This window comes from Clupea harengus, chromosome 8 (assembly GCF_900700415.2).
Source record: "Clupea harengus chromosome 8, Ch_v2.0.2, whole genome shotgun sequence".
NCBI classification, from domain to species: domain Eukaryota; kingdom Metazoa; phylum Chordata; class Actinopteri; order Clupeiformes; family Clupeidae; genus Clupea; species Clupea harengus.
This window is the reverse complement of record NC_045159.1, coordinates 3,271,958-3,296,739: the sequence shown is the minus strand read 5'-3', so window position 1 is coordinate 3,296,739 and position 24,782 is coordinate 3,271,958. Positions and strand designations below refer to the sequence as shown.

The window sequence follows — 24,782 nt, the reverse complement described above, 5'->3', positions numbered from 1 at the left end:
TCTCACCAATGTGCTATTTATGAAGGAGAAAGTTGCCAGACGAGCCATTTAGCTTTCAGCAACAGGGTGTGAAGCTCTGCCAGCTCTGGAGGTCTTAAACATGTAGTGCTTGTCCAGGGAAGAGATGGGGAATGGAACCTTCTGTTTTCTCATAGGTTCTATTTGGCCATTACAAATTCTATTACTATAGTTAAATCAAATGGTTTTTTCCTCCATTTCAGGCTCATAACTGCTTCAGGCTAAAATGGTATGGATACGACTCCTCTGTGTTATATGATTTTATTATTCTTTTATTTATACATACATAGCTGAATGAATGAATTGCACATATATAACACATTTTCCCAGTATACTTCTGATTCTGATTCATTTTTCCAAAATGTTCCCGACTCAAAATGCTTTGTATACACCATTTGATGGATTCATCACAACACAAACAATGTGATGCGTCTGCCTGGATTAAGCAACAGAGGCTATTATGTGTCGGAAGGCTCACCACATCATTAGATTGGGATTCTCCCTACGCCACAGCTTCTCCTGTAGCAACCTGAAGTTTTCCAGGAAGTCTCTAATTCAGCCGCTGCCAGGCCCAAACTTGCTTAAGTGCATTCCCATTTTTTAGGTCTGTTATGGATAGTTGATAAACTGTAGTAAATACTTCACTTTCAGCATAGCTGATCATGATGACTGAGCACCTCTCAACAGGCCACTAACTCTTGCGCTAACCTGACCTTCACCCTAAACACAAACCTAAGGCTGTTTTTATGACTCATTATCAAAGTGCCTATTGGCGGTTTATGGTGGGACATCAAAAAAATAAATTGTGGTCAGAAGAAAAATGTTTGCCTAGTTTAATAATGATGCAAAATTGTGTCAGTATTTTATTATTGTAGGTTTTGAATTTGCACCAGTTTATGGGTAGTTTCAAATAATAGCTCTCATTTCTCTTTTACACCCCAGTGATCTAAGGCAGTATGTAACAATGAAGCTTTTTTAATGTAATATGAGACTGTAAATGCTTTGCAGTACTGTACCCTCAAATGTAACAATACTGGCCAGTGCACATATGCACTTAAGGATACTGAGGATACTGACAAGTAGACTCTCGATAAGGTCTATTAAAGAACAGCCACTACCAAGATAAAGTGCCGTCACTTGAGAAAGCCATATAATTGTATTTGTTACTGTAATATTGGCAGAACAATATGGTTACTTTAACAGGTCCATTTGTTCATAAAAGACAGGGCGAGACATCCTTCCCTGCAAGGGGAATATCATTACTCCAAATTAGTCTTGGAGTATAATTTAGTCTGTCCATCTCTGTCCTATTGTATTACATCTTCACCGGCTCTCCACAGGTTCTGTTAGAGGTGCCCAAGACTAGGGCCCAATCCGTGATCATTAGGATCACTCTTTGGATGCACACCCATCTGTCTTGCAAGGATTCTCTTCATGAAGTAATTCTGTTACCTGATACTGGATCAAAGCCACAGCCACAGGGCAGGAGTGCCTTCTCTGATACCTTTGATTGTAGTAATGTACCTGTACATAACATCTCTCTCCTCTCCTCTCCTCTCCTCTCCTCTCCTCTCCTCTCCTCTCCTCTCTCTCTCTTCTCTCCTCTCTCATTTACTCTTCTCTCCTCTCTTTCTCTCTCTCTCTCTACTCTCCTCTCTCTCTCCCCTCTCTCTTCTCTCTCTCTCTCCTTTACTCTTCTCTCTCTTCTCCTCTCTCTCTCTCTTCCTCTCTCTCTCTCCTCTTATCTCCTCTCTCTCTCTCCATCTTTCTCTCTTTTGCCCTCTCTCTCTCTCGCCCTCTCATATGCAAACACACATACATAGGACAGAAAGTGTCGATGTAACATTTCTTATGAAATGTTACGTGTGCAGATGTTAAGACAACTTATTAAAATACAAAATGTACATTTACAGCAAAACACAAATTACAAATTATAATCAATCGTCTCTTTTTCCTCTTAAGACAGACATCTTGTTCTGTCGACTATGATGGGAGTGATCTCATTGCATGTTTCATGAAGCTAAATTTAGTCAGTGTAATGGATATCAGCTCTTAAGGCTCATTGTAGTTGAAGCCTTGGGTCAATTTCTCACTGTTGAATGGCCATGGGTGAGCTGCATTAGTAGAGCCCTTATTTCTTGTCTGTACTGATTACATTTAATTTAATATCTTTGTAATTGTTTACACGCACTCCTGGCAGTCGCCAAACAACATGGCAGTTCATAGCGAGGCTTCACTGCCTGACACCAGTTTGTTGACATAAACAGTAGCATAGAATAGCTTGGTCAGGAGGCGAAGCTGCAGTCGTGTCGAGTATGCCATGCAGATCTGTGCCAGGGAGGATTGCCCATTGGCTGGGCCTCCACCGCACACTCAGGAGGCATGCAGAGAAACGAATTCCATAAATACACCAGCACATATGAATGGTAAATTGAATTGCATGGAAGAAACTGAGGCAATATCCGTAATTTGAGGAGCCGTGTGTGTTATTTGACTGTGCATATGTGTGTTTGTGTTTATGCTCGTGTGTGTGTATGTGTGTCTGTGTATGTGTTTATTCATATCTACTCCAGATGGCTGAAGGGGGTTTTCATAATGATTATAAATGCACAAATTGCATTTTTCACCCCATTCTAGCAGGAGAAACAAAAGCATGGAGCCCATCCCATCATTCTGTTACCTACAGGACATTGCTATTGCCCCCCTGCATATTGTCTGGTGGTGTATCAGAATATTTTGTGGTACTATTAAACGCATCAGAATGCCTCCCTTGTTGCATTCATCAAGGCCCCCGGCTATAGAGACCAGCGATTCATCTGTATTCCAGTGACACATTCCTGGTGAAGGACGGACAGCCTGCTGAATGAAAAGAATAATACTAATTGTGATTCCGTGACCTCAAGGCTGGCGCTTCTGGCGTGTGTGTTTTTTGGGTGCATGTCTGCGGCTTGGTTCAGTTTTGTGAGTGCAGTGTGTGCTTAAAGTTGTCTGAACTTTGGAGCACGCACAAGGCCAGCATAAAGAGTCATTGTTGCGCATTACAGTAATTACCTTGACAACAACGGAAAAACCGAAACACGAACCGGTTGGGCACTACCCTGCCAACCCCGCACCCCTTACACACACACACACACACACACACACACACACACACACACACACACACACACACACACACAACACCCCCCCCCCGCCAAACACACACACACACACACACACACACACAACTTCTGCGGTACACACAATCTCCCCAGGGGTGCCCGCCTGGGGCCCGCCGATAAGGCAGCCTCATCCCCAGCTGCACCAGCAGAGGACTGAGTCTGTATGCCCAGCTTTAGGACATTGCAGTTTATCCCTGCATACACGTCCAGTGCACGCACACACACACACACACACACACACACACTCTTGCGCTTACACACACACACTTTGGCTCGCACACACACACACGCGCGCACACGTGTGTGCACCTGCACTCATGTGCTCACACACACACTCATGCATGCACACACACTCATGTCGATGGCAGATGTGCACCCAGTGAAATTTAATTCACAGATGCATGCGCGTGTGAAGCTGCACATTAATCAGAGTCTTGTGAGTCCAAGGCCCACACAGGCTCCTAGACGGTCAGCACGTGCAGGCCTCAGAATGCGTGCTTTACACTCCGAGTGGAGCCGCCCCCATCCCCCAACCCCTCCTCTGTGTGTAATGGTCATATCTCTTTGGATGTGTTGGCACTGAAGCCCTGCGTGCTACCACCCCCCCCCACCCCCGCAGCAACGAGACTGCAGCTCACGCTTCAACATCACAGACACTTGTCAGATCACTCAACACTGCAAAATTCCCCCCTTTTTAAATATATATATATATATATATATATTTAAAAGAAAAGTTTTTTTTCTTCTTTTTTTGAGAGCAGCCAAAGGGCATTCAGCCAGTGACTTGTCAGTTGTGCTTCTGTCGCTTCAACCTAATTACTTTTTACAGCGGAGGGCCTGCTAAGACGCATTACGGCGATATCATTCTCCTCGCCGCTTTGGAAGAGTGATCAATGTATTTCGGGGGGCTGTTCCTGCAGAGGTATGATTCTTTTAAAGGAGCCCAACTTTGTATATTTTATCTCCTGGCCTCAAGACACAGAGAGTCACGCCATACTCAGCCCTGGACTGAGCCGCCCCTTCATTTTTCATCACTTGCTCATCAAAGCTCAGCTTTTTGCTCTCCACCGTTACACAACGTTGTAAGGAGCAACCGAGAACAAGGCTGACTCTCTTCAAAGACTGGTAATGTGAACGCGTGTTGAATGAGCCGTCTACATGATGTGCAGTATGGGCACATACATTCAATTTTCTTTTTCGCATTGAAAGACAGTCGGACCGCATTGAATCACTGCCACAGTAAGTGTGCACTCAGCCTATACTCAAATCAGTACCAGTACAAAGGTCACAAAAGTGGATAATGACTGTCTGGCATTCTCCATATATGTCTATTCAGAACTGTGTCTTGATTATAACGAGTTTTATTTCCATACATGGGAAGGCTATGTAAAAAATATTATTTTGTTCAAGTTTGGTTAAGTGCTGAGGCCAGTTGTTAGCTGTGAGCATCCTTGAAGCTGTCGTATACAATTCTGGCAGAAGGTAGCACAGGTTAGAAACAAATGGCCTCTAGCTCATCCTCTTATCCTCAACTTTTGTCCAAAGGTAGGCACTTATTATATACTTCTCAGTTCCTGCTGAAATGATCTGATTCAGTGTCTTATTACAGAGCCTTGAATGGTCACAGGGATTCTCCCGCCCCCCCCCTTAGAGCTTCTTATTGATTGACAGCTGCCAAAATATAAAGAGTTGTGTATTTTCAGATGGTCTAGAAATCAAAACGACTAAGGGATTATGTATAGTCTGGCGGTCATTATCGAAAAATAAATCCCGACGGCACGAACTGGACCCCAACGTGCATCGGAGGGGTCTTGTTTCTTCCTGAAGGAAGATAATGGCCGCCGGACTATACATTATCCCGCATATTATATGGTTATTTGCCAAAACGATAGAATGCATTCCTCCAAAAACCTCTTTTTAATGATTTTGTTGCCATTTCGTGATTTCCGCTAAGAAAAAATAGTTCTTCATACAAATTGAACTTTAAGTTTCAGGTGTTGCAGAGCAACCCATAACTTGCTGACTTCAACTTACAATTACTTTCCGTTACGTTAAATGACCGGACTACTTGCAGAATGATATGAAAGATGTGAATTAGAAGCACAAAACCCGTTGCCAATGACAGTGGTCATTATTTTTTCGCAGCGGTGAATGTAAAGAAATTACAGATCTGCGAACGTTGGGGTGGCCCGTTCAAATCAACGGAACTTTTTGGAACATTCTGAAGAGCCGTATAATAAAGCATGTTATCACTGAGCTTCTGCACTGAGCACAAGCAAGCAGAACGCTTTAAATAGACTTAATAGAATAGTGTGTCGTCACAGGCTCACAGGTTCTATAACACATGTGTTGTAATTGTAACCACATCAGTTTAACAGTTTACAGCATCACTATACTTACAGTGTTGTGGCACAATAATACAGTCTTGTACAACAATACATTTTTGTGTACTTGTATGTTTCACAGGGTATTATGATTTGACAAACCCCGAGTCCTATAAAGCCCCAAACTTTTCCATGAATGTGACGGCGCTTTCATAAATCTACACGGATGCGATCTCTTGTCGGAATACCAGCTGCGGTTATGCAAGAAAAGTTTTCCTCCTCCCCGGGCTCGCCTCAGCCACGCTCATGAGGGAAGAGTGTTAGGAGATGCAGCTGCAGTGGTTTGACGAGTGCCTCAGCTGACAAGGCCTCAGTGTTTTTCGCTCTCTCCCTTTTTTCCCCATTGTTTTGTTTGGTTTGGTTTTGTTCCTAATATTTTCCCTCCTCTGTCGGAGACGATTCAGCCAACCTCTCGGCAGAAAAAAAAAAAAAAAGAGAGAAGACCCGGAACAGCTCAGACTGCCACGCACGCGTGTGAAACATTTATGTCCCCGGAGCCGCAGGAGGCCATATCGTGAGGGTGATTTAAATGAGGGGGTAAATGTGAACACGTCCTTATTGGTGCCCCGCAGCTAACTGGGCCAGATTTGTGCTGGCGATTTCCATTGCCCTCTGCTGCTCTGTAATGGCTGCTTAGTCCAGCCGCCTCTTTGCACCCTGAGTGATTCGTGACCCCTTTTTCCTTTTTTTTTTAATGGGCATTATTAAAGTGCAGTAGACGAGCAGGAGACCTCAAGCGGAAACTGCAGTTCATTTCTCAGCTGCTTTCTAACCAAAAGTGAAAATGTGTCATTCGTCCTGTGGAAGTATTGTCTCTGGGTAAGGTAGTCATGCTGTGCTTTTGTGTGAGAGTGCGTCAGCTTATGCACCATATTAACCTACATTCCCCACGAAGGCGAAGGCTCGTTTAAATTTACATGGTTCCTGAAAATTCACCCCTGCACCCTCTTCAGGGATTTTGTGCTCAGGTGCTGCTTCGAGTGCACTGTCGACATCCGAGGGCATTTTTTCATTATTAGGTTATGTCCATACGCCGCCACCAGCAACCTCCAGAGAGGGTGAGAGCAGTACAATGCCACAACCTCTCAGTGGGAATAAAGCACAAACCGGGGGTGCCAGCATTTTGCGCGGGCCATTTGGAAGCCGAGGCTGTCCTTTCCTATCAGTCCCTGTGAGAGTAGGCTCCCGGTTTTATCACCTGACCCCGGACACCCACCTCATCCTCTCCTCCACCTCCTGCTCCTCTGCCGCCCCAGACCTACGCTGGGTGTGGAGCAGTCAGCTGATAGGAAGAGACAGCCCCTGCCCCAGCAGACTTGGCCCACCTCGGGCTCTCTGCTTATCGTCTGGACGGGTCCCTCCGGGCCCAAGCTCATGTGGTGTCGAGAGAGAGAGCCGTCGCGGGCTGAGCCGTGTGGAGACTCACGTGGGTCTGAGATGAGAAAAGTGCACAGCAGCAGAAGGTATTCAACAACAAAAAAGGAAAGAGAACAGAAACAGAAAAGAAGTGATGTATACTCTCTCTTTCTCGCTCCCTCTCTCTGCGTCTATGGTTTCCTTATCCACACACAGCAGCCAACTACTGCTTGTGACAAGCCTTGCTACTGGATGTGGATGTTACACATCTTGAGTGGTGACTTGTGCCTGTTTATTGATGTGGTGTCATCGACTGTCAAAGTAACCCCTCTTCTACGTTGCCTTCAAACATCGAAAGGCGTGCTGTCACAATTCTTCCAGCCTGAATGGGTGTTTGAGATGTGGAACATACACATACACCACAGTGCTTTCTAAATCTATTTCATTATACTGCAGTCGTAGAAAACACAGCGTTTGGCCAAAGATGCTTTATCATGTGTTCGGAGAAGGAACCTAAAATGTCCTCTAAATTAAGGCATTATGTACAAATAGAAACTTATACATAAAATAGAAATATCTTTGCTTGTAGTGATTACCATCTTTTGTGAATGCCAGAAAGCATGAAATATTTTCTATTTTGCAGTATTTATTCAAATTATTAATTCAGTTAGTCTGTATCAGTATGCAACAATTCCTCTGCAAGCCCCTGTAACTGCAAAAACAAATACACTGAAATAAATGAATTCTGTGTCTCTTGATACCCAGTGTAGATGCTTAAATAGTTTGGCTATCCATTAGAGTCATTTGTAAAACCTAAATTGTGTGTCAATAAAGCCAAAGGAACTCAAGCAAGTACACAGGCATCCCCTCGGCATTTAGCAGTTAGTCTGAGAATTTATAGTCTCTTAATACTTTTGCCATTGTATTAAGAGACATTGTAAAATACGTAAAAGAACTAATTTCCCTACAAAGTGGTACACATTATTAAATAATTTGCTGGGAGCATTGCATCATTTATCTCCATGGTTACCAGAGGTAGGCCCATTTCCCCTGGTGAAAATGAGTGATTTTATGCTCATTTATTATAATGTGGAATTGATTGAGCATCCAATTCACTCCGGTTCATTTTGAGTTATCCCCATTTGGTGGTTATGCTCCAAGAATAAGCACGCTTGGAAGAGAAATTGTTTCATCTGACAGTTTGCTCACATTCCTTGACATTTCGGTTCAGATCCCTTCCCATGCCAGAGACAGACATAGCACTGTTATTGTCTAGTAGTCAGACGTTGGGATTAAAATACAACTTTGTCTTTGATACAGCTCATGAGAAGACATTTAAGCAGTTGCTGCAAAGACGTCCACAAACCAAAATGGACTTTCAGTCTCCAGCATTTGAAAGTGCCCCTCTCGCCACTCTCCTACTCCAACTCCTCCTCTGAAAAGTAAAAATCCGCTCATTACACAACGGAAGAGTGCTTTGTTACGTTTGAGCAAACTTGGGAGTAGAGAGCAGACAGCTCCCGGAGCGTGTGAAAAGTAAATGTTGCCTCATCAGCCCGTGATGCGGCGTAATCTGGTCTGAGCCCTTGATGCAACATAGAATTCAGCCTGTCACGCCGGCAACGCCAGCTCAGGGGGCACTCTTCCGTCCCATTGGCCCGGCTCCTCTCCTGCTTTTTTATTATTGTCGTCGCCGTTGTCGTCCGTGTTGTTTTTGGCACAGCTCCGCGCACAAACACACATAATGAAAAGAGTCATAAAGCAGACGAACAGCACGGGTGAGTGGGGGAGCGTGGCTGGGTGCTAAAAAGGGCCTCGCGTCCTAGATGAATGGCCTTTATTAAAACACAGCCAAGGTCACCGTCCCTCGCTCTGACTGTAATAGGCAGAGGCCCTGACGTGATTCCGCTGACTTTCATAATCCACTTGCTTTTTTTTTTTTATTAGCTTTGGCGGGAAGTTGATATGTTACAGAGGATGGTCAGCAATCGTTATCTTCATCGAGGTCCATTGCAATTACAATCACCAACAACGCATGTGGGATCTTCCCCATTTACCATGGAATCTCCTACTCCTCACTCTGGCCATTTGCAGCTCATGTTCTAATGAGATGTCAAGTCTTTGAGTTATAACAGAATGGATCTCCGGTTGAAGTCTCGGCTCTACATGGACCATAAAGAACATAACTGTAGTTACCACTGTATTGGGTGTAACAGCACACACCACAGGAGACGGGTATAGATTGGTTTTGTGAAATGGCTTTTTAATGAGTGCCTTCTCCTCAGTCGGACAGACTTTGATCGCCACTACGTTTCTGTCTGGGTACAGGCACCTATAAGCCCTGTCTACCCACGCTAATAGGGACCACTGTGAGCTGGTCGAAAGCCATTGAAAGAGAGGGAAAAAAGTTCAAATGAATTGAAGAGAGAAAGACAGAGGGACGCTAAAAGAGAGAGTGACCGAGAGAGAGGGAGGGGAGGAGGGAGCGAAGGGAGCTGGAGCGGAGCGACTTAAAAGGAGCCTTGGGAAGTAGATTAGGGAAAGGTTGCCATGAGGACAAGTCTGAGTATATTAAACAGCGGCACACGGCCACATGAAGGTGAAGCCGAGGTCGCCACGAGTAATAGTTCCAGGTCTCCTCTGCGGGCATGGGTTAATTTACTCTCCTCGATAGCTTGGTTTTGGACAGAAATAGCCTGGTTCCTGCTTTTGGCTTTTCTTTCTTTTCTTTTTTTCCTCCTTTGGTCCAAAATTGTGCCTCCTCAACAAAACCCAACAAAAACATCCTTGAAGTGAAGACTAAAATCTCTTCTTCTTAAAACCTATTCACTTCAATCATGCCTAGAGATGACGAAGACCAGTTTTATTTTTTGGTCCTCGAGGATAAGTGTACTATGCTGAAGTTTTACACTGCAGTGCCAGCATGTTTTTGCAGAGACCTGGGTGTGGGGATGCCATAGCCAATATAAGCAGAGCTAATAGAGAGAGAGAGAGAGCATCCATCATCAGTGACAGGTTGGATATGGACTTCTGTGCTAGTGGGCCTCCTTGTGGTCTGCTCACATCATTACATACTTTGGAGTCTCCCATCTCATCTCCCACAATAGCCACTGAACGTGACAGCAGGCACCAGAAATTAGGTTAAAGTGAGACTACATGGCTGAGCATTTGAGCGATCACCATTGGCCTGGGGGCTAGTTTCCCTTCTGAGGGTGAGAGTGGGGAGGAAATGGGACATTTTGGAACAATGGGACAAGTGCAGCGTTCGTCATCAAGTACCTCTGATGCTGACCTATTTGTTAGTGAAAAGGCACCAGCAGATTGGCAAACAAGAATGCGGAATTCCTGCATTCAGCATGAAATCTGATTAGCCAAACAAGCCACCGGGCAAAGCCTGGTGAAAGTGCCATGCAGCAGCTGTGCTGTTGGAAGTGATTTATTTAAGAGGCTAGGCACCAGATCCGAGAGGAGGGAATGGAACTGAAGCAGAGTTGGGGTGTGTGCGTGCTAACAGGGCTTGACTGTAATAAGTGCTGGTGTTTGTTAATAATGGATGTAAACCTCGCTCTCAAGTGCATTTGTCCCTTGTGGTGGTGTGCTGCTTAATTGTTTTAGAAGATATAGGTTAACATTAGGAGGCACAGCCAACCTCCGTTTCTTTCTGCATTTACTTGTGCGGTGGTTTGATCAATTTGAGCAAGACTAAGCAGAATGAATGAGTGTGGGCTACACAAAAAACCGCCTCCACATCTGTGGATTACATTTCTCCTTTTTTTTTTACATTTCTTTTCTTTTCATTTTCTTTCCCTCCTCCACCTCCGCCCCCTACCCCTCTATCCTCTTGTTCTGTTGGTCATTATTATCTCCTTTGACATTCATTCGGCTCGGGAAAAGATTCTGATATTTGGTTGATCTTCAGAAGTGCTTGAGATGACATTTATCTTTCCATCAAATTAATGTATGGCGTCAGTCTTTCGGTGCTCCACCGAGACCATCTCTGGGTGCCAGAGTAAGAGTGCATGAACGCTGATGGAAAATCACTCTAAGCCCCCCTGTGCAATAATAGGAATCTCTCAAGCACCAAATCCCTTACTTCATCCTCGAGTGATTCCCTGTGCTGTGAAATTATTATACCTAAATATGCTAATTCCCGATAGGGCCTTGGGGCCCTTTTCACCAATCACGCCGTCCCTCAGCTCCATCAGTATTCAGGTTAAGTCTAGGTTCTCCTGTCTGTGCCGTTGCCACGACACACTCTCATCTTCCCCCAACAACGCATCTGTAGTTAGTTGGTAATCTGTATTAATGGTGTGGCCCTCATCTCTCCCTCTCCCTGACGAGATATACTCAGTCACCGATGCTCCTGGATGGCCCCCCCCCCCCCTCGCGCACTGAGCGGCTTTTCACTGGAGCCGGAATAAAAATATTATTCCAGCCCGGCATACACTGACGTGGCCAATGAAATGTCAGCGCCTCCGTTTGAGAGAGGGTGATTTCCTTGTTCTTCGCCGCTGCTGGCAGGCCTGAGCTCCGCTCGCCTTATCAAATAAATTGGAGAGCGGCTTTTTTCCCCCGATTGCCTGCGCAGAAAAGGTTTTGGCTCACCCGAGGGTCTTCCGCTCCTGGCTTCAGCTGATGGGAAAACTACTTAGAATAATTGTGTTGGGGGAGGGCGGATTGCAAGCCGCGGCGGTCCGCTCTGCGTGGCTCTGCGTTCAGGCGTCCCGCATCAGTACAATCTGGAGCCGGAGCCGGATGGAGAAACACATCACCTTACCAGCACTTAACCTCATAGACAGGAGTCTCCTTGCTTCCTCCTATTCTGGCTTTGCTGCTTGCCAGGCCTTGTTTACATCCCATAATTGCCTTTTTGCTGTAGGTTGGGAGCTATCTCCACAGCAGTGGCTCGAGCCATTGAAGGCAGCAGCAGTAATGCCTTGCACTGTTGCTGTTCATTTGGAAAACTTGATATTGGTTTGTTTGGGGGGGAGGATCAGAGAGGGCCACATTTATGCCCTTTATGCCTGCATGGGATTAAGCCGATTCAAAAGTTTGGGGGATTTAATTTGCAGAAAGGATTTCCATAATGGCGCAATTGAAAACTGAGCTTCAAGTCCTCGCATGCCCTTTTATTTCATGTTGTTTGTTTTTAGAGTTGTTCAAAGCGGAGTAGTCTCTCTCTGCCAACTGGATATCACAGTCAGAATATCTCACTGTCAAATTGAATTCCATCCTTTGAGAAAGAATAAATGGGATCATGCTGGTTTGTCATCATAACCAGTTTTGTTGTGATTTAAAGTAGATAATCTGTGTTGATAGATGAGCGGGCTTTGCAGCGGATGCCATGTTGCTTCTCTGCTATCTCCTCTGCTAATTTATCAGATTTGGGTAAATCCTATCTGTCTGGTCGCTCCCTACTGTTCTCTGCTGCTTTTGTCATTTTTTTCTCGTTCTTTATTTTTTGCTTACAGCTTATTTGTCGTGACAGGAGTTCTCTCTGTGTGTGTCCTGCCAGACTTGTGTGTGGCATCTCTTGAAGCAGCTGCATTTGTGGCCTTGTACCCAGTGCTGGGATGGGCATTGTTCACTTTGTACGTGTGTGTGTGTGTGTGTGTGTGTGTGTGTGTGTGTGTGTGTGTGTGTGTGTGTGTGTGTGTGTGTGTGTGTGTGTGTGCACGTTTTTTTTCTTCCTGTGGCTCGCAAGCATCTGTCTTCATAGCAGCGGCAATTATACCAAAGTCTACAAATTCCTACGAAGTGCGGCAGACTAGTAAGACACGGGTGCGTATCGATGTCTCTCTCATATTCCTGAGTAATGAGCAGACAGCTGCAGCACTACTCAATCTGCTCCGAGCCAAACGCACTCTGCTTAAATGGACCCTGTCGGAGAGAGGCAGCAACATACATCACCCGATCTGGTCTTGTTGCCATTGTTGCTGTTGTTCTTGTTATCATTTTTTTTTTTCGCAGAGAAGAAGGAAATTCTTCATTGGATCGCTGCTGTCCAAATAAAAGGGCAAATTGAAAAGTGAAGTGTGATGGCACGGGGAAACTCTCTGAGCCATACGCTAATGTTACATAATGGTTTGCCCAGGCTTGCATGAACACGCTCGCGTTTTCACACGTTAAAGATGCTTAAATATTAGAACAACGTACTCAATTTGGACGTCTTAGAAAACACACAACATCAAGTGCCATGGCACAAGAACAGATTGATGGCTAAATAATATATTGCTTCTTTTTATTTTTTGAATGGATGTGTTGTGACTGCAGGACTGGAACAGTGAAGTTGTCTGCAAAGTGCCCTTCCAAAGAAACTAATGGAACCTCTGCCTGCAGATGGGGTGGAAAAAGGCTTGGTTGGCCGGATTTAGATGTGGAGAGGAGGGACTGTTTTTGCAGCAATGCAAAAGGGAGTGCGGCTAATGCCTCTGAGACGCGCTACTGCTGACATTTCGCTTCTTGCTTGTTTACTGTGGTGTGTGTGTTTTTTTTTTTTCTTGCTTATATTTGTGCTGCTAGGTCTACTGAGGATGCAGACGTGCAGGCTGTAGTTATCCGTATCAGTGCTTTGCTTCCCGTCTGGGAACTATCTGTTGTTTTTCATCGCATCCGTGATTAGCTGAATGTTGATTTAAATCGGCACCCTAGTCTCGCAGGCTAGACCAAGCTAGGCAGGGCTGATGCAGCGGAGTTGTCTTGTCCTCTCCACATGAACACGTTGGGTTGGTACCGATCCATGCTGTCAGAATAATTTCATGCTGAAATAATAACAAAAAGAAATATCTAGGACGAGATATAAATATCTAAAAAAATGTTTAAAAGTGGATTTGAAGTTGGATCGTTGGTGGTGGTGGTCATGGTGAAAGAGGCCTGTTCATCATGCTCACATCATCGTTTGCAAATGTTTGGGCTCACGCGTTTGACGGCTCGTATACGTCTCATGGCTGATCAGATGCATAATTTAACTCCATGTGATTCCTTTCAGATGCAAATGTGTTAAATCTTCTGGCTAGTCATTTGCATGCCTCCACAATAATAAATAGGTTGATTTATTAAATTATTTCTTTATTTTTATCTTTAAAAAAAATGTGAAATGGTATTCATGGAGAAAAAAAAACCCTCATCCTAACATTCTGCCAAAAAAACTAAAGGGCATGTTCACAGAGACACAGAGATGGCACTCAGGGCGCACTCAACAGTGCCGGACACGAGACCCAGTAGTCAAAACCTTTTGTCTTTGCTTCGGGCCAAACAAAGCTTATTACATGCAAAACATAACATGGGGACATCTGGTTGGCCAAGAATCCCCCTTGAAGGAATTCATGCATTGAGGAGGGCTTGAGAGGGTTCTGGCCTCCCCATCTGATATTTGACACTTCCAGCCTCAGAGCATGGTCCACCATCAGTCATTGTTACCCTTCGATGCAGACACACTGAATGTATTATGAGTCCAAATAGGAACCTCTTTTCACCTGGGTGTGCAGTGGCTTGTGTTTGGTCATGGTCCACTCCTCAAAGCAGAGCTGCGTTTTTATCAGGTAAGTGCATTTGGACCAGCAGTTCAAAGGCAGAAGAGTCTGGCTTTTTTCTAAACCCTGTTGGAAGTTAATGCAGCAGAAAGATTCCCTTTCGCACTAAATCTTTCTTCACCCCATTTAGGGGTTCAGTCAGCCCTTCAGTTTGGTGACTCGTGGTGCGCAAGATGTGGCGTCGGTCTTGACTGCGTCTCCCCAGAGCTTTTCAGAGTCCTCCCTCTACTTTCCCTTATTCTAATATTTGTCCGAAAAACCCAGAGTTAGTATTAGGATGATCGCTTTTCAGTGACAGAAGCCCATAACAGCAGGCGATTATCATTTAACACTAATGAGTGAATATTACCTGAAATATTTCCACAGGCCAGGCCACATATCAGTCTGCTGATATTTTTCAGCTCTGACGTCTGTGCAGATGATGTTAACTAATTTGCCATCTGATGTCAGCGTCAGCAGCTGCAGTTTCATCTGCCCGATATCTCCTTGGCTTCCTTGTTCCTGATTTCCCTCTGTATCCTATTAAAGCCTTCCTGGCAGGTTTGCTCGCCTTCCGGCACTGCAGCTGCGTGGCACTTTGGTGCCATGGAATCTCAAAGCTGTTTACTTGCTTGATACACAAGATAGTCATCAAAGTGCAAAAAGGATGACGGTTCAGATCGCTGGCACTGATCCAAAGGCAAAGCATGCGCATCATTTAAAAATGCCATTCTAGTCACCGGCGGCATCGAATGCCATTCGGAGACAACTGTCTGCTGGGACTCCACAGTAAACTGATGCAGACCGGGAAAAAAACATGAATGCGACAGAACAGCCTGCTACAATCAAAAGAGGAGTTGTGTTCTTTGAAGGTGACGTGTCGTAGCCTAATCAAGCTCCGTAGTAAATTGAACTTGAAACCTGAAGTGCGTCGCTGTGTGCGTGTGTGTGTGTGTGTGTGTGTGTGTGTGTGTGTGTGTGTGTGTGTGTGTGCCCTTGCATTTGCATGGGAAATTCTGTTACACATCTGGACTCCCTATGTTTCCCTGTAATGAACTGCCGGCTGAAGGACTGGATGTTCTGTGTGAGTAACTATTGCAGCACAGTTGTCTGCCACTTAGGCACAATCCTTGAGAGAGCCTGACTCGACAGAAGGCATCTGTGACATGAATAAACTATTGTTGCATCCTTGTTCAGGATTTTTTGCTGTCCCTAGCTCTGGTGTTATCAGGGAAACAAGGAGTCAAACTGACTGACTTGTTTTTTTCTCTGCTCCTGTCGCTGCCCTTTAGTATGAAGTTCTCGTGATGTAATTTGTTCACTAAGGTCTTATGCAGAACAAATACAAATACTCCTCCTGTCCGAATGGTGCATATTGACTGAGCAATCCATACAATATACCGTAAATCCTCAAATAGTGGCCGGGGCTTTTATTTACTTAGGCTGCACAGGCTTGTATTAGGGGCAGGCCTTTATTTCTTACTTATTAGAGCTACGGCTCTTCAGAATGTTCCAAAAAGTTCTGTTGATTTGAATGGGGCACCCCAACGTTAGCAGGTCTGTAATTTCTTGATATTCACCACTACGAAAAGTTATTGACTGCTGTCATTGGCAACGGGTTTTGTGCTTCTAATTCACATCTTTCATATAATTTCGCAAGAAGTCCGGTCATTTAACGTAGCGGAAAGTCATTGTAACTTGAAGTCAGCAAATAATGGGTTGCTATGCAACACCTGGAACGGTAAAGTTATATTAGCCTGAAGAAAAAAAAAATCACGCAAAAATCACGAAACGGCAACAAAATCATTAAAAATAGGTATTTTGGAGGAATGTCTTCTATCGTTTAGGCAAGTAACTGTATAATAATATATTCGCCTTGTAGGCTGAAACATTTCTTTTTTTATTGCAAACAGCCATGAAATTAGCCAACAACATTAAACATGAGGCATGCATTCAATTCAATTGTGATGTCTGCTTTGTGCTGATGGACTGATGCTGGTAGGCTACAGTAAAATAGGCTACCGGTACCGTTTTTTTTATCCCCGGCTTGTATTCGGGGCCCGGCCTTTATTTGTCCGTATCGACCACGCCCTGAAGCCCGGCCTCTAATTGAATCCCGGTCTTTATTTGAGGATTTACGGTAGCTATTTATCTATCTATATATCGGTCTGTCTATCGGTCTTTCTATCGGTCTGTCTATCAGTCTGTCCGTCCGTCCATCCATCCATCCACCTCATTTGTAGATCTTACAATCTTTTTTTTGGGATGCACTATTTCTCAGTTTTGGGCAAACTGTGGATATCTGTGTGCCGGCCGATTTTGATTTATCTTTGTCTTTCCTTTGAGTGTGTAACTCCCCTTTCACTTATGATTAATTGAAATAGTAGCCAGCCAGCACTATACACCGCACCATGCGGCTCTGAGATGGTCAGTAGTAGCCAGCCAGCACTATACACCGCACCATGCGGCTCTGAGATGGTCAGTAGTAGCCAGCCAGCACTATACACCACACCATGGGGCTCTAAGATGGTCAGGATGTCTTATTAATGTTCTGCTGACTGTGTTTCTAGGGTCAAGGCAAAGAAGGGGGTGAACCTTCTGAGCACGGAGCCCAAGAGCCCTCTGTGGAGGGTGGACTGGGAGCGGCAATCTGGAGCCAAGCACTCCATCGCCACGGTGACTGTCAGCAAAAACAAAGATGAACAGCCTGGGTAAGTCTATTCTCATATATCCTCCTCATACATATGCACCTCTAGATGTGCCACTGGTCTTCAGACTTCAGCTTTCAGCTTGGTGGTCTTGGAATGAAAACCTTAAATAATTGAATAGTTGCCAACCCTAGACGTGTCGTGGGAACAAATTAAGGGTATATGCCATGTTGAGGAGAACTATATATTTTTTGTGAGAAATGCATATATACACGTGACATCTTATAGCATCAACATATCTCTCATAGCATTACTGTTTTTGTGGAAATGTTTCATTCAACCTATTCTGTTTAGAGGAAACATTACATTATTTCAAAACGAATAAAATAATATTTTTGATAAGCACATCTAAACAAACCCTTAACTTTTTTTAACACTTTTAAACATCAAAGATATAGCTCCATGTTATCAAACAAACGACAGCCTTTGAAGTAGTCAGATAAAAACTCAAAATGGTGACTGATCAGGACTGAATCAGGCTACACTCAAAGGGAAACAGATAGGTAAGAACTCCATAGTGACAATAAAAGCATTCAAATATCATTACAACAGACACTAAAGAAACTAAATAATGTTTGACTACCTCGTACAGTAGTGTTTCATACCAGTTTGCCAACTTGAAAGGTCGGTTCAGTTTTTTTATTCAAAAATCCCATCATTTACAGTAGTTCTCTCACACAACTATGTCAACAACTGTATTACTGGGAAAGATAAGGCGCCATGCCTCCTCAGTACAGTTGAGTTCTTTCCAGGGGCATGCCTGTCTACTGCGGCAGTTTCCTGCGTTTCAAAGAGTTTCTGGGACTGAGCTCACCCCACAGAGAAGCTAGCTTGATGCATCATCTTCCCCTGTGCTTAGCGCCATCAGCACAGTTCAAGTTCAAGTACAGTGGGAAATGTAGTCAATTTTTTATGGACAATGATACAAAATAAATACTGAAAAAAACAACATCCCTGGTTTGCGTGTTTAAAGTTAAATATGAGAACAGTTTCCCAACGCCAAATAGTGCAAATAGTTGGTGTCATATTGTTTCATCAGCACCCACAATCAGATCTCTCTCTCTCTCTCTCTCTCTCTCTCTCTCTCTCTCCCTTCAATATTTAGCCGACCCTGTCAAATTGTTTTTTCCATCCTGTCACCATGCTGAAAGCACCTTTCGGTGGGGTGCCAAGCATGATAGAAGACACTTTGTAACTTACCTGTACATAGGCTTTATTTATTCAACTGGAGGGTCAAGTCATTCAGGAATGTGCTCTTCAAGAACAATGGGCTATCCCCTCTTGAATTTTGAACAATTTCAAGTATTGAATATAACAACTCTCAAAAGCTTTGAATACCTCGAAGCACTGTAACCCAACTGAAGTAGGTATTGTAAAGGTATCTTTTTTTATCAGATTTTTTTGCTCAGGGTGTAACAAGGGGGACAAATAATTAGAATAGTGGTCATCCTGGAATACAGATCTGAAATAAATTTGAATTTGAATGCAATAGAAATGCAATAAAGGCAACCGAATCCGAATGCTGTTTTGAGCCGTTTGGCTTCATTCTGCTCATTGCAGTCCCAACAGTAAGACACCATTTGTGAAGGCACTCTGGGCACTGAAGTACTTTTTGATAGACATAGTGTATGTAGGATAATTTGCCAGAGTGGGCCAATTTGCCTGTAGAAGTGTTTCTCAGCTATGTAGAAGATGAAAAGGGCCGAATCCTTACATTATGTATAAAGACTGCTTGTGAAACAGGCCTTGGTTCTTCACGTATGATATCTGGTGTGATTCTGCTGGGTGTTGATAACTGTAGCTATGTGTATGGGACTGTCTAGACAATGAATGCAGATCAAAGCAGAGTTGGCTGCAGTTAGTTTCCCCCCAAGGCACAAGCAACAGACTGCTGTGCAGACAGATGTGAGCGCAAACATGGCTATCAGAGTTGTCATATACTTCTCTCAACTTCTGAAGATGAGCAGCGCTCTCCGGAAAAAAGCCACCGTAGCACAAGTAACAGCTACTGCATTTTGAGATGGCTAACAATTCATTATCGCTAGTTAACCTGATGGATGATGTCTACCAAGGATGCCAGTAGAAGCCTTGTTTAAAAGAAGAAGAAAACAACAACAAAAAATAAAAAGAAGTTGACTATTCCTATCATCGCACTTGAAACAGACTTGGCACTGTATCAGAAAGAACACAAAATAGAGCTATTGCCCTGGAGAGTAATACTAAGCTTGGACTGAGATTCAGTTTTTTAATTGAACTAAAGTTGATATCCCTTTCACTTTTACCCTTGGTCATCAGTTCCCAGTCTGTTAAAATGCAGCCCTTTACGTCTCATTATGGCATAATCCCTCCGGCGGTGAGATTATTTTAGAAGGGAAAGGAGGAAATAATAGCCCCAAACACACTAAAGCTTTAACAGGCAATGTTTTGGCACACCGGCTCAAATGCAGTGCTTAATGACTAACTGTTGACAAAACTCCCGACCCCCCCAACCCAATGTGCATTGTGGTGTGAGGCTATTGATTTTTGGCAATGGCTCACTAATTATGGCAGCATTAACTTTTTAAGTGTTACATCCTATAGAGAGACCACAGGAAGTTTTATAAAAATGGATTTGCTGTTGAAACGTTTTCCTTTCAAAACCTTTTTATTTTTTTTATTTCAATGTGGAAAGCAATGGGTGAAATAAAAAACACCCCATATCCCAGATCTTCAACGAGTTTTAACAGACACATTGAGGACCGGCAGTAGGTTAATGTGACCCTTTTGCAAATGCCAACAAGATCGGCTTTTCATATTAGCAATTTCAACAAAGCTTCCATTGATGTTTTTCTCCTTACTGATTGACTGTTTAGAAATGGTTTTAAATGTAGAGCTCCAAAATATTCTTCCCGTACAGCTTATACTCAGTGCACCTTCCTAGGGATCTTATGGAGAGCTATTGATTGACATGGCTTGTGCCCAAAGCAGACTCTGTCTTTGTCTTCTATCATTTCTCTTCATTAAATATACATGCTGGTTTAGATTGGACTGAAGTGGTCAACATACTTTTCTCTGCTGGTAGTGGAAGATGCACCGCAGCCCTCCAACAGGCAATCGTAAGAAATGAATCACGATAATCCCCCAAAATAATTAAAGCTTTTAATTAAGGACATTACAATCACGCTTCAGTTGAGCGCGATGGATAGCTGATTCATTTCCAATTCATTTTTAAGTGTGGCACTCGGCAGGAGTCCCCCTGCATCCCGACAGGCACTCAGTGCGGAGGCTCCGCCTGTGATCCTCCAGCCCTGTCGAGTGGACAGCCGTTGAAAAGGGCTTGCGTCATTTAGACAAGGACCTGTCGCACCTGTTGAAATCCTCTACGGGACTCGTAGTGTTTTGAGCTAAAAGATGAAAGCGAAACAGTGGGGCGACAAAAACACCCTGGCGATCATCACGTGCACATGTGAGAAGTCTCCTGGGCGTTGTCACGTGCACATGTGAGAAGTCTCCTGGGCGTTGTCACGTGCACATGTGAGAAGTCTCCTGGGCGTTGTCACGTGCACATGTGAGAAGTCTCTCCAGGCGTTGTCTCTTATCCACCAACATCTCGGTCATTTGGCATATCAAAGTCCTAGTCAATATTTGATGGGGACTTGATGTTCTTGTTTGTCCCAATTCCACATAAAAGAATAACATTGTGGGCCGCTGCTTTTTCGGCACAGTTGTCATCTATCATTTGCGAAGCTACCTGTGCAATGCGAGTCACGGCAAAGGCTATGATATTCCTTGAATGAGCATGAAGCAAACAGACAGGACTCATTTAGCCTGTCATATTACATTACTCTATGCTAGGAGAGGCCCTTGGAAAGATGTCTGAAAACAGTACCATCTTGCCCTACCTGTGCGTGTGTGTGTGTGTGTGTCTCTCTTGTCTGTATAAAATCCATTATTGATTCTGAAAGGAACAGAGACCGTTTCATCAGTTGTTTCGTTCCAGAATGCACATTTTGAGGTACACTTCTGTTTGCAGTCATAATTCATAGTTGCAGTCGTTTGACATTTTCCGCCTCCTTCCACTTCTAATATGACTGTTTAGCCGCTCTGCGGTCCATAGATGATAATTGTTGAGTGCCTGTTCTGGTAAAATGTGCGCACAGAAGCCCTGCTGAAACAGACTCGGTAATGCTTATTTTAACTTCTGTACACTTGCGGGTACACAGGTACACGTAAATAAACTTCACTGCCGTGCTCATGTTTGATTGCCTGCAAAATTCAAGCAAACAGTTGCACGCTACCATCAATAATCCATTCCAAAACAACAGATGGGGCCTGTGCGGCTCCCTAATTGTTTCATTTGCTGATTGTTTCGATATATAATGCCTAATACATGACAGAACAGCTGTTTGTGCTGATGGCCAGCACATTACGGCATTTAATGATCAAACACTTGCCTGACCCTAATTAGTTGCTTCTAAATGAACATAATGGTGGAATTTGGTCATGAGCCTCCCCATATTTTTTTGTTAAACAGCCATGGATGTAATGGATCATATTCTCACGCGCTGTTTTCCCCCAAAACGATTTTGTCCTCCAGGGAGATTATGGGTAACACTGAAATCATGCAGCTGGATTTCGAGATGGAAAACTTCACTAGCCAGTCCGTGACCAGAAGGATCAACTGGAACATCGACTATCAGGGCCAGAATCCGCCGCCTGACTCCGAGAAGGTGGTGACTGAGCTCACAGTCGTGCAGAGGGATATCCAAGCCATAATCCCTCTCTCTATGGTAAGTAGACATCAGGCTATAGTAATAACAATAAATACCAGAAGAAATGGAGAAAAGACTGAATGAGTGAAATAATGAAAGAAGACATGAAAGCGAAGGCTCCGTACTCCTGAGCCACGCGTTAAATCCTGTCACAATTTAGATATGGCTTCAACATGGAGCGCTCTTTAAAGACACACCACTTCTATGTTCCTTTGTTCCACAAGCTAATTGTACCACTCTCCCTTATCTCGTGAAAGGGGCTGTAAAGCGTGGAGCGTAATGAGAGACATTTATCAGCTAATAGGTCTGCAGTGGCGAGCCCTTAAAGGTCAGGGTGTCTGCCACACGGTCGGCCATCTGCCGTCCGCTGCAGGAGCAGCTCCTGAAGTGCGACGCTCCATTACAGCACCATTAAAATTCAACTGGTTGGTGGGATGGTCAAAACTGTTGCTCTGCTCTGCTCAAAGCCAGCCCTCTTGCCCCCCACTTCCATTTTCATATATATTTAAAAGCCCCTGTGTGGCTAGTACAAGACTACCCCAGGTGCTGGAGTCGCCGTGCAGCGGTATGGCAGCACGGCAATTAATGAGCGATCATGCCGTGACCTCTCTGTATTCATGACACCTGCCAGTGTGTTTCACCCCCCTGTACGCGAGACAGCCAGACAGGAGATCAGAGTCTCGGCGACTCGATCAACGCACGCAGGGACACTTGCATCCGAAAGATATTCAAATTACACAAGGGGTAGAAGCCAGTCTGAAGCCGTGAGAGCTGTGCTGCGGTTTTTAGACTCCAGAGCACACACACACATCAACAGCCACAGTCCATGATTTACAGGTACTGAATCACTGTAATGGACAGACACATTATCCCAGGTCCATTCATGGTAGAATTACAGTGATTGTATGGTGTTGTTGAGCAGAGATCTGCAGGGTTATTTTTTACTTCATGTCTTCCCTTCCTCAGAAGAAGGAGAAGTGCAAAATAAACCAAGGAATTGCCGCCACAATGCTTAGAAGCATAATAAAGATGGACTAAGTCATTACATTCCAAGGCCTCAAATTAATTCCTCTCTAATTCACTTGGTGAGCAGAGATGGGTTCATCACTTAAACACACACACACACATATACAGTTCCCCCTGCATACTCACCCCCTCAGATATATTCGCTCATATGCATACACACACCAAACTCACGTTCTCTGACACACACACACACACACACACACACACACAAACATACAAATTCTTTCATCTCTACAAACGCACACACAATTTTCTTCATCTATGTGCGCGCACACAAACACACACACACACAAACACACACACACACACACACACAGACTCAGTCCCAGGACAGAACAGCTTTGGTAAGCAGATTGTCCTGCAGCCGTGGGTGGAGAGGCTGGGCTGCTGTGGCTGTAGAGGCCGGGCTGCCACCTCCTAGAGGAGCGTTTCCCGTGTGGGGGAGCATCTTGCAGGAGGCCAGAGTTAGATCAGCAAGGGTTAGCATTTCACTCCCTCAACCGCTGCCAGGCTCCCCTGGCAGCCGCAGTCTGGGCACAATTAGCGCCCGCCATCCCCAACCATCTCCCAGGCTACTTATTAACGAGGGCAGTGGTGTGCAGGGCTGTGTGTCAGTGTGTGTGATTACCTCTCTGTGTGCGCGTTTGTATGTGTGTACGCCTAAATCCATATTTGTGTGTGTGTGAGAGAGTGCAGGGTTGGGGGGTTGGTGGAGGGAGGGAGGGAGGGAGGGGAGGGGTGGACAGGGCGGCTTCACTTCTTCCTCCCTCCTCAGCAGCAGCAGCAGCATCATAAATAAAACATGGCACACGCTCCTCACCAAGGGCCGGTGGCACGCCTCCCCTGGCTGGAGCATCGTCCCCTGTCTGGCGAAACACAGAGCTCAATCACCGTCAGCGCTGCTTGATGGGCTCGTTTCATAGCGCGTATATCCTACACAACCAATAAACCCTATGCACAACAATCCCAACTGCTCCTGACAACAACAACAACAACAACAACAACAGCAGCAGCAAAATTAGAACCATCAGTTATATGATTCTGAAAAGGCTTTATCAAAAGTATTCAGGGGTGGAGGATGCAGTCTCTCAGCTATCAACTTGTAAATCAAGCTGGGATGCGGATGGGGCGTCCACTGGCACAGCAGCATGTGCTTGATGGATGCATCCTTTCTGCACGCCTCAATATGGGTGGTAGAAATAGTTAACCTTGTCCAAACTTGATCTAGCGTGTTTAATGGCTTCCATGCTCGTGTTGATAGCCCCCCCTGCCCCTTTAATACATCCGGAGTCCTGGCTCATTATTAATCCGCGGCGAGCAGGTACCACTTACTGCCACAGTAAATTTCATCTGCTTATTTACGTTTCACATACTGAAGGGGAGCAGGACGTCGTCTGACATCTGCGTTATTCATGCACTCAACTCCATAAAAGGCTGGATAAGCCGAGGCGTTTTGCTTGTGCCGTTTTGTTTTATTATTTTAATTTTTTTAACAATGCTTTCGTGCTATGTTTGCGTCGCTTTTTACTTCGAGGGCGTGTTTTTTTGCTAGAGTAGGTATATGGTAATTATATAGAAATTTGCATATCTGTCAGACGATCTGCTGGCAGGTATGCATCCTATTGCTTTGTCACCACACGTTAAAGTGGAAGTGGAATTAAGAAAAAGGAAGTCTCCCCACTCGCTCCCCATGGAAACTTCATTATGTGCCTTTTATGTGTGTTGGTGAAAAGAAAGGCAGGAAGTAGTGAATGAATTCAGTGTTTTCCCATAGCTCTAGCCCCAAGATAAATAAAGAGTGGCCATACAGTTTCTTCAAATGTGCCATTTTGATTGAAACATAGGGGAAATTTGCATAATGTTTATG

General features: G+C 44.5%; 1 protein-coding gene across 2 annotated transcripts in view; it reads left to right on the top strand.

Moving 5' to 3' along the window:
- The window catches only part of tmem132e (transmembrane protein 132E), a 165,074-nt gene that overhangs the window by 123,218 nt on the left and 17,074 nt on the right, over positions 1–24,782 (top strand). For both annotated transcript variants that reach the window (XM_031571523.2, XM_012821931.3), the window contains exons 3-4: positions 17,001–17,141; positions 21,715–21,907. In XM_031571523.2, the coding sequence (XP_031427383.1) occupies positions 17,001–17,141; positions 21,715–21,907 (334 nt within the window). The remainder of the gene's footprint in view (positions 1–17,000; positions 17,142–21,714; positions 21,908–24,782) is intronic.